General features: G+C 50.5%; 1 protein-coding gene across 1 annotated transcript in view; it reads left to right on the top strand.

Annotated features, from left to right (window-relative positions):
• The first annotated feature begins 1051 nt into the window (after window positions 1-1051).
• RXRG (retinoid X receptor, gamma) overlaps window positions 1052-10165 on the top strand; it is a 22428-nt gene continuing 13314 nt past the window's right edge. Inside the window, exon 1 of the mRNA XM_010144482.1 lies at window positions 1052-1149. Within this exon, the coding sequence (XP_010142784.1) occupies window positions 1101-1149 (49 nt within the window). The 5' untranslated portion in view covers window positions 1052-1100. The remainder of the gene's footprint in view (window positions 1150-10165) is intronic.

The following is a 10165-nucleotide window of genomic DNA, read 5'->3' on the forward strand; positions in this document are numbered from 1 at the left end:
GGACACTGCATGTGGCTTTCCCCTGATCTGGCAACTGGTGGCTTGTTTCTGCTTGTTTCTACCTGTTTTCTACAGTACTTGACTGGGGGTGGGGAGGTGGCATTAAACTGAAGTCATGGATGTATGTGTGGGGCTGTCCGTGGAGCCTGCTGCATTCTGCTGCCATGGCTGTGAACACTTTACCGACTGTTTGTGGCACGGATTGAGTCCCCTGGGCTCTGCCCTGTGTCCCCACCTTTTCTCATCTCATACAGCTTTAGCAACTGGCTAATGATGCCTTTTTTTGAGGTGGTTTTTTGACTCCTTTGAATGGGGTTGTGGAGGGGAGTTGAGTTTCCAGCTCCACTTGCCCCGGGAAGGTCCTGGTCCTCCTCAGTCGTGGCTGCATTTCTTAGGGGTGACTGCAGTCCAGCAGCAGAGGGGCCATGACTTAATGCCAGGAGGCAGCAGGGGCACCGCAGGGGCCACGGCAGGCAAAGCTTGGTGTGGGATGGGAGCACGGAGCTCCCTGCCCTGCACAGCCTTAGCCCCAAAGCTCTGGGATGGTAGCACATGCGCTCCTGCCCTGTCTGTCAGCCCATCATGAGGGCACCAGCCCCCTGGGCGAGGGTTGATCTTCCGCTTGTTCAGAAAACACCTCCACATGTCTGGGGCTCGTATAACCGATAAACCTCATCGAGTCTTCACTGGCGGAAAAGAAAAGCATCCCCCTCCTTCCCCGTGATGCTCCTCCCATAAACAACTTAACTCCCCCCTCCCCCCCAATTTCTGATCTATACCGGAGCCGTCATGCATTGATCGGCATCTTATCCGGGCGATTATGCTACCCGGACGGTCCGTGAATTCGCAGGGAGCCGAGACAGCTGAGCGCGAGAGCCAGCCCTGAACGGTGGAGAACAAGAGCATGTCTCATCCCGGCGAGCAGCTGCTGCCGGCGTGAAGCGAGGATGAGGCCACGGAAGAAGGCCGCTGCCCCGGCACCCTCCGAGAGCCCCCACTCCTGCAGAGCCATGTCCCGACCTCGGAGGGCTGCGCTGCAGCTTTGAAGTTGGAGGCGGCAGTTGTGTTTAGAAAGGCGAGAGATGAACTGAAGATTAAACATGTATGGGAATTATCCTCACTTCATTAAGTTTCCCGCGGGCTTTGGCAGTAAGTATTTTACTTGCGTTTGCAATCTGTGCCTTCTGGGTTAGGTGGAGGGACTGATTCCGCAGCAGGCGTAGGGGGGGTAAAGGGAATTTAGAAACACGTTTAACCTCGCTCCTGTGTGGCTGTAACCTGCGGTGCCTGCGTGCTTGTGATCGAAACTGTCCTGTGATGATATGTGCGGTGAGCGTCAGCACAGCCAAGCCGAGCTGCCTGAATTATGTGGGCTTGGGTCAAACCTTGTCTTTTGGCTCTGAAGTTTAGCCTATGGCATTTGAGAGATGGGGGTATGTGTTTGTATGCTAAGGGCTCAATTGATTCCTTGAAAGAATGGGGTCAAACCAAGTATCCTTCCAAGTGCATTTTTACTGAGTAGTTGAGGAAAAGAAATTACTTTTAAAACATAAAGCAGCTTCCAAGAAAATCTACAGGGTGCTCTTTCCTTGCCCAGTGGCTGTGTCCTGCCCTTGTGACACAGACACCACTGTAACGGTGGCTGCGGTCTGTGAAGGGCTGTGGCTGCGAGCTGCAATACCCCTGAGCAGAGCAGCCCCAGCTGCAGACACCAGAACTGCTCTGGGGAAACGGGCTTTGCAGTTCCTGGGGCTCGCTCGTTGTTTTTATCTGGAGTTACTCCTTTTGCCTTAACGAGGGGTGTGTGAGGGGATGGTTGAGGAGCCATAGGGCGCTCCCCAGGCGAGGCAGGGAGCAGGCAGGTGGAGGGCTTGGCTGTGAGAGGCTGGGAGCACCCGTGTATCGGCTGCTGACAAAATCTTGATTCTGCTCCAGGGAAGCGCATTGTTTATGGATGTGCAAGTCTCTGGAAAACACCTCAAGCTGTTCCCAGCCCTTCAGGGTGGGTAAATGCCTCCAGGACTTGCTCTGGAGGCCCCCAGGCTGTATACACCAACCTGTTATTTCTCTGCTAGCGAAGAAGTCAGTGCAGGCATTGAATTGCGTGTGGGATATTCCCTCTATGTGCATATCTTTTCCTATTTTTTTTTAACTCCCTCTTGCACCAAATGCTCACCTCTGGTATTTCTCCCACTCCAGAAAAGTCATTGGTATTGCATCAAGTCACGTCCAAGTTTCACAAGCTCTTGGCTTTCCAAAACACCTTTTTGGGCAGTTTCTGTGGAAAAGAGACAACTTGTTGACAGAATCTATTGCTCACTGGTGTTTAAGGAACCAGCGAAGACAAGCCAAACTCTCTCCTATTGCTGCAATAAGAGCAAAACAATGAAAGTGTTATTTGTGTTTGAGTATTACAGATTTACAAGGAAGTGAAAGATCAGTTTGAACGTCACTTTTCATAGGAACCAGGCACAGATCCCTGTAGAGGCAGGGGTCACACCACTCAGCAGAGCCTGAGGGAGATTTCTAGGAAAGGATGTTGGTAGTAGGAGCAGAGGTATTTCTGCTCCACCAGTAAAGGCAAAGAAACTATCCTCCAGTCCACCAACAGTTCAGGGTACTGGGACTTCAGCTTTCATTTAAAAGTATTTTTAACCGGTGTCATAACCTGCTTCTCACTTGGTTCAGAAAACAGGTTTTTTCTGCAGGTGAGCTGCTGACAGAGATGTAAAAGTATTGGCCAAGTTTTGGGGCTGCTTTAAAGCGCTCTCTCTGGCCTGTCCCATGCTCCCTGGATGCTATAGACCTGCAGGTTGCCACTCACCTCCACACTCCCCTGGAGGCCGGAGGGCTTTCATGCTTTGAGGCAGCTCGGTGGGACTGGGGACCTGCAAGTGGAGTGGGTGTTGTCTCTCCTTGGGTGGTTGGGTCTACAGAGAGGGATGTCTGGCTGCCTGAGAAAGCAATTGCTGTGCTGGCCAGCCAGCTTTACGGCCCATGGACTGTGCGAGGGGACGGTCAGGCTTTGAGAACGATGAAGCGGGACAGATCATGGTGAACATCAATGGAGGGGGCATGTGGTGGCTTCCTTGAAGCCTTGGGGTTTTCACCATGCGGGCAACCTTCATCTCCATCAGGCTTGCAGTATGTTCATGGTCTTTGCTGCTGCTCCTGCCATCTTTAAAATAGCTATGAAACTCTCCCTGGTCCCGCCACGCTGGCACCATGAAGGGGGACATCGGGATGGTGGAAAAGGGCAATGCCCACACTAGGCTGTCAGCTTGTGGCATTCATTGTTCTTGCACTGTGTTGCTGGAGGGCAGCGTTAAGGTGATGTGGCTGTTGCTGTTCACCTTAGTGTATTCAGATTTCCCTTAGATCTGAAATTCTGGGCTTTGTTTTGAGCATAGCAGCCAAAAAATTTCAGGTATTTGCTGTCTTTTTCGCATTCAGGTGACTTACTTGTGCTTTAACTGAATTGAACGGCGTTCCAGATAGAAATCAGGTACATGGGTTTGAGGTGTGTAACTGCCACTTTGATCCTGAATGTCTGAATAACACCGTTAAATTTGTCTGAGAACACAGGTACACAAGTTGGTCATAAGCACATGAAAAGGACAGTCTTGAAGTACTACAGATGGGTTTGCAGAGTAGCAGGGAGAGCGTTCAGAGTCACCCTTGGACACCTAAAGCCGGAGATGTGTGCTTAATGCAGACGGATTTGCCTTCATATCCTGGGCTGTAGGAGCAAGGAAAAGGCTTCAAAATGGGTTTATATTCTCTGGAGGATGCATTTCATCTGGAGCCCAGCTCCCAGGGTGAGGAAAGCTGCTGTGCTGGCTGTCCTCTCTCTCTGAGCACTCTTTGGCACAGTCGGTTGGGGACAAGAGCTAACTTGGCTCCTCCACAAAGTCTCTTTTATTAGTACTCATGTAACTTGGCTGGTGGCCACACCACCTCCGGCTGCAACCTTGTCAGCTCTCCCAGGCAAAGTGGGGTTAGGCCAGGTCGTCTGGGGGATAGGGAGAGGAAAAGCCAGGTTGGGCCTGCAGTGGGGCTGCTGCCTGGCTGGCACCTTTTTTGCCTGTGATGGTCCCTGCAGGATGGGTTTTTCTCCTTCCTCTGGAGTGTCACAGACTACTACGTCTTTATCTGTAACCGCTTATGTGAAGATGGAAGAGGCCTCTTGGACCCGGCATAGGTGTGAGAATCCAGTGACCAGGCAACCCCTGCAGCCAGGGAAATGCAGATTTTTTGAAAAAAAATTTTTTTTTTTTTTTGAAAGCAGGAGACACTTGCCTTCACTTGCCTGGGGCAGCCCCAGACCCTGCAGCCAGTGGGGTTCTTTCTACTGGGGACCTGTAGCTTCTTCAGAAGGTTAAAGACCACTGTAGGAATTTGTGCATGTGTTTTTTCCTGGTGGATGCTGTGCTGGAGATCCCTCTGGCCAGGTGGGAAATCTGGTCAGACAATCATGAAAAACCCTTCAGGCCTCAAATTCAACAACTTTTCTTGGTAGATGAGAAACTTTATCCAGCTCTTGTGAGTTACTGTGATCAGCGGGGGGATATGGTACCTTGTTAGGGTGCGTAAATTCAACTTGCAGTCCTTATTTTAACTACCTGGCAAGCAGGCGGTCGGCAAGATCGCCGCAGCCATAGTTACCCTGGTGTCTCTCAAAGTCATAGCAAAGCCATGATTTTACGCTTTCCTTCCTTCCCTCCTCCTTAGCTTGGCTTCCTGGAAAGAACAACATGTGGTTACACTGCAGGTGTCCTTGGACATCCACTGTCCAGTGCCAGTCAAATCAGACCAAGATCTGAACGTAACATCTGATGCTGAGCTGGAGCCAGGGCAGGTGAAAGCCTCACCTGCTTCCAGCCCACAGCTTCTTGTGTGCCAGGTTTTGGGTGGCCCCTGTTTGCAAGGGGAGCACAGGAGCATTAGCTGAGAGGAGAGGGAGCAGCTCTTCCCACCACCTGGAGAGCTGAGGGAAACTTTCTCCTGCCCCATGCTGGTCCCTGTTGCAGAAGCCCTTGCTCAGCCACGAGCCAGCACACCTCCAAAACCCCACTCTTCTGTGCTGTTAGCTGTCAGGGGAAGGCTGCATTATTTATTGACTCAGAGTTGAGCAGGAAAGAGGAAGCACAAAGGTTACTGGACCTTAAAAGCAAGGCAAAACCAATAACCTTTCTGTAGGATCTTAGAATGGCAATCTGCTCTGCCAGTGGAAATCTGCTTGGACAGTTACAAATATCACCAGAAAGGGACTAGTTTTTCAGTTTAGCTCCTGTGTATTAAATAAAACCTTCTTCTGCAGTCCCAGCAGCAAAACTGCTTGATTCCAGTCAACATGGATTCCCTGCTTCACAGTGCATCCAGTTTCAGGAGTGTTTCTCACAGGTATTTCCCCTTGAAGGTCGTCCCCAAGGACGAGCTGCCTGCCAAGCTCTACCTCCCACGCACACCCGTGTTCCTCTGCTGATACCAGCCCTTCTCTGCATGTCTCTTCCCACTTCCCGGTGCTCTCTGATCTGCGGAGGATGAAGCATCTGCAAAGTTTTGCTAGCAATGTGTCAGACAGGGCACCTTGCACCTCTAAGTGTTCGTGCCGATGGAACGAACCCTTTCTGGGCACATCAGAGGCCTCAGAAGAGCAAGTGTGTTTTTCATGATTTGAAGAGCTCCAGGTTTTGATTCTCTGACACTTGTGCACTCTCGCAGGTCATCTTTGCTTCCACACCTGCCCCAGCTATACTTGCTCACAACATGGAGGTATCCAAGCTGGTTTTATCAAGCTAGTGTTGGTCCTGAACCACTTTAGCTGTGTTCTGGCTGTCTGGTGTGGTGGACCTGGAGTTTCGTGCTCTGTAGTTGCATCTGTTGGATGCTGTGGTGCGGACAGTGTTGTTCTATTCTTGATTTTATGAGGCTGTTCATGCAAGTTTCCCATCCCTGGACTAGGATTTTGCTAAGGTGGAGGTGAAACAGTGGTGGAAGTGGAGTATCAAAGCTTTGTGTCCTTGCTTGACTTCAGTGGCTGGTGGGTGAACGTAGCGCTGTTGCTTATGTCCTCAAGGACACTGTTTTCAAAATGCAGGTAGCTGGGTGGTTCTTGGTGTCTTCCTTTGTTATTTTTTTCCAGTGTCAGCAGCGATGTCCATGCTGACATCAGGTAGGATCCTTTTTCTGAATGCTAAAGCAACAGGATGGATGTTGTGTCCGCGTGCACGCTTCCAGCAGCTGCTCTCTGCAGCGAGTGATGTGACACGTTCACAGAGGGAGTTTGAAAGAGTGAAGCAGCCAAACCCAAGTTTCTTTTTATAAACTTTTTTCCTCCAAAGAGAAGACTGGAGTGTGTGCATTTCTGTACAAGAGAGCTTGTGGAGGGTTGGTTGAGGCACTGAGTTCTCTGGACACTGCATGTTTGCAGTGGAGACATCAGAGAATCCACGCAAGGCAGTTCCCTCCTGTCCTCTCTTGCCCTGCTCCTCCAGGAGAGAAGTAAATATAATATCAGGCTTCCCTGAGCCTTTCCTCAGGAAACTATCTGTCCAAGTATTAATGTGAAGGAGGGAGACAGGGGAGAAGGACATAAGCATCCCTGTTTGTGGATCAGAAATAACCTGGTCTTGCACCTGGAGTAGGTGGTTAAAAGCAGCAGCGAGCCCTGATGCTTGATGCAGGGTCTCAGCTGGTCTCCGCCAGCAGATGTGGGGGACCTGGCCAGTCTAGGAGCTCATTTGGTGCTTGCGGGCAGGGGCTGTGCCAGCCACGGACCCCACTCCTCCTGATGCCCTGCCCTCTGCTGTGCGGGGCCCTGCTGCAGCTGGCTGAATCCCTGGCATCGCTTGTCACCTTGCATTACCTGATGGACAGACTCCGGGCTGCTTTGGCCTGTGTAAATGTCACCTGTGCCGAATGCCACTGGAGATGCAGAGGCGGCTGGCCGTGGCTAGCGTGCAGGACCGAGTCCTGTCTCCCCAGTCCCCGGCACTCTGTCGCAGAGCTGCTTCCCTGCTGCAGAGCAGCTCCTCGCTGGCCCCACTCTTCTGCTGTGCTGACGTTTCCGTTTGTCCCCCAAATGACGAGAGAAAAAAACCTTGAGGAAAGCCGTGCCATCCCTGCGAGCCCAAGGCCTTTCTGGTTGCTTTCTTCTGGGAGATGTGGGACATGGGCCATCAGGATTTTTCTGCAGAACATTTCATTTAATCATTTTCAAAGAAAACAGTCAGACTTGCAGTCTCTGCTGTTTGCATTGTCCAAGCCACCCTGGATCCTTTGGGCTGAAACAACTTTGAGGGTACTCATGAGGCTCAGGGAAGGAGTAACCCCAGTGTCAGGGATGCTTTGGCATGGCTCTTCCCGCACACCTCCTGCCAGCCATGCAAATTGTTCCTCACACAAGCTGATAACCTGGTAGCAGTCACATCTTGTATCTCTCGTGGAGCACTTCACCCTGAAAATGAGAAGCTGAGAGGAGTCTTTCCCAGGTGCTCCCTCAGTCTTCAGGGAACTTGACGTATTTAGCCGGGGGAGGGACTGGAAGAAAAGTTTGGGCCGCCTTTCCAGGAGTGCTTTGCTTTGCTGTGTTTTGTTTCTGGGGGTTTATATTACAGTTTATAACAGATGGATAAATTGTTCATTGGTAAATGCAAAGTTAACACTGACGTTGGTTTTAACCAACTGTCTGGTGCGTTTAACCAAATGTCTGCCCTGGCAGGGCAGCATGGCCAGACACTGTGGAAACAAGCAGGTTACCTCTGGTTTGTGTCATCAGGCCTTGGTTACCCCCATGTGCTCTCCAGTAAATATTTTCAATTATCCATCCATTTCCACCAGCAAACACTCCTTCATGCATTCATGCTTCCTCTTTGGGGTCTCATTGCTGGGTTAAGAGAGGCAGGCACAAGTCCTCCAGGCTTTCTGGCTTCAACCTTTGATCCCATCCTGGGGATCAGTGGATTCCCCTGGCCATAGCCATCGAACAGTCACCTCGTTGCATGGACACAAGCAGACCATGGGGCTTGCTGTGGCCAGCAGTCCTCTTGGGTGAAAGCCTTGCCTGGGTCCTTATGAAAATCGGAGCTTTTCTGATGGAGAAGCTCAGTGGTGACAGTGTTTCTGTAAGGTCTGGCGTAAACGCAGGCAGACTCTTCTGGGAGTCTTTTCTTATTGGTTTAAATCTTCTGTATGATACTTTCAAAGTGTTTACGTTAATGGAAAAAGATGAAGGGCCATTCTTCTCTTTAGCTGTCCTGGTGTGATAGATTCTGCCCCATCTCCCCTTTGGTGGCTCGCTTTCCAAGCTGAAGAATCCTCAAAAGCAATGTTGTTTATCTAGTTGTTTAAAGAGGTGTAAAACCAATTTCTTCCAAAGTCTGTGCCGCAGATGCTGGGGAGGACCGCGTGCTGTGCAGGCTACTCACAGGTGATGAAAAATGCGTTCGATTTGCTCTGAAGCTGATAATGGCACAAGTCAGGATGGTCCTTCTAAGTCCCAGGAAACAACCGAGGTGCCTCTGAGCTGAGCGCTCAGCTAAGGCAGGGGCCAAGCAAACAGCACATCTTCTGCCCACTGCTAAGGGCTCTCCTGGCAGCTGCCTCCAGGGTGAAAGGTTTTTGCGCTTGCAGGCCATTACAAGGTAGTGATGTCGCTGTCTACTATCAGAAAACAGGCTGTGTGTCTCCCTGATGGTGGCAGGGGGATGTGGGGTGACTCTCCAGCAGCAGGCAGAAGCCCTGGATCTGCCTCCAGACCGCCTCGCTGCCTCCAAGGCTTCTGCTGCTGTCATTGAGCTGGCTTCCTCTTGCTGCACATCGCTTTCCCACTGGGAGAATTGATCCAAAAAGCCAAAGCAAGAATTGACAAAGACCTTTTCTCCCCCTCCCTCTGTAGAATTAAGTCTGAAGTGGGTTGATAACGGCGGATCGAGTCCTCCTTGACTCTGACAAATGTCTTTAATGTTATTCAGCAAGCTGACCTTTTCCCGTCTTTATTGTGCATCTTCCCTTTGAATCAGATTTGATTGTTACTTCAGGTAAAATAACAAACACTGTCACGTAAATAACTTTGCAATAATGTTAAAAGGAGGAAAAAAACCCAAACAAACAAAACACCAAAGCGCTGCCTTAGTTGCAAATGCAATGGGAACAAGCATCCTCCGTGCCAGCCGTGGAAAACCAACTGTGTGACCTTCCCATACAGCATCTTTGTCTTGCAACTCTGGGGAAAGATCTCCTGTGTTGAAAAACCACCAGAGAAACAGTGGTTCATTGAAATGTTAATGACAGCTGATGCTAACTGGTGTTGGTAAATTCTAGGGGGGGGAGAAAAGGTCATAGAAATCCTTAAAATACAGCTAGATACGTCAGGGACTGGTGGGCATTGGATGCCCAGATAGCCTCTGAATATTTGAGACTGGTCTTAGAGGAGACAGCATTAAGGCCTTGGGTGAGGTGCTGAGCCTCAGAGACTGCCCTGGAGTGTCGTCGTTGATCAAGGTGAGATTGCTTTTCTCTGTCACCTCTTTTCCCAGTGGGGTTCAGGGGCAGATTGATCTCATGGGGCTACTACAAGGCTCAGTTTAGCAGTGTGCACTGGAGCTCTTCAGTGTGGAAGAGGAGACCCTCTTTCCTTGTGGCTGTGAGACTGTCTGTCCAGGCACATCTGTGTGGCCAATCTCTGCTCTGGCTTGTACTAAAGGATCAGACAAAATATTTTGTGGGTGTCTTGTCCTGTCGTCTGCGTTACTTGCTTGTCATGGGCAGTTTCTGTCCTGTGTTGCTCCAGCTCCTCCTGAAGGTGCTGGCATCAAGTTTTGGGAGTTGGAAAAACACGTGAAATAGCGTGGTTGGGAGGTGAGGGGGAAGGGGACCAGCTGAGCCATGGGAAGAGGAGCCTGCAGAGCACAATGCCTGCGCCATTGCAGGGAGCAAAGTTGCTTAGTAAGATATAGAGGGCATTTAGGGTTTCCAGCCTGGTCGGCGGGGGTTTCGTAGTTTCAGGTACGCTCTATCTCTAGAGTCGGCTTTGACAAAGGAAATGGGACCTCAGTATAGTCCAGAGAACAGCAGCCTGGAGGCACTGAAGCAGTGAAGGAAGATTTGATTATCTTCATAATATAGTTTGTTGCTGCATGTCAATTTTCTGTACCATAACCAA

The sequence above is a fragment of the Buceros rhinoceros genome, unplaced genomic scaffold, assembly GCF_000710305.1.
Source record: "Buceros rhinoceros silvestris isolate BGI_N320 unplaced genomic scaffold, ASM71030v1 scaffold8331, whole genome shotgun sequence".
In the NCBI taxonomy this organism is placed as follows: Eukaryota; Metazoa; Chordata; class Aves; order Bucerotiformes; family Bucerotidae; genus Buceros; species Buceros rhinoceros.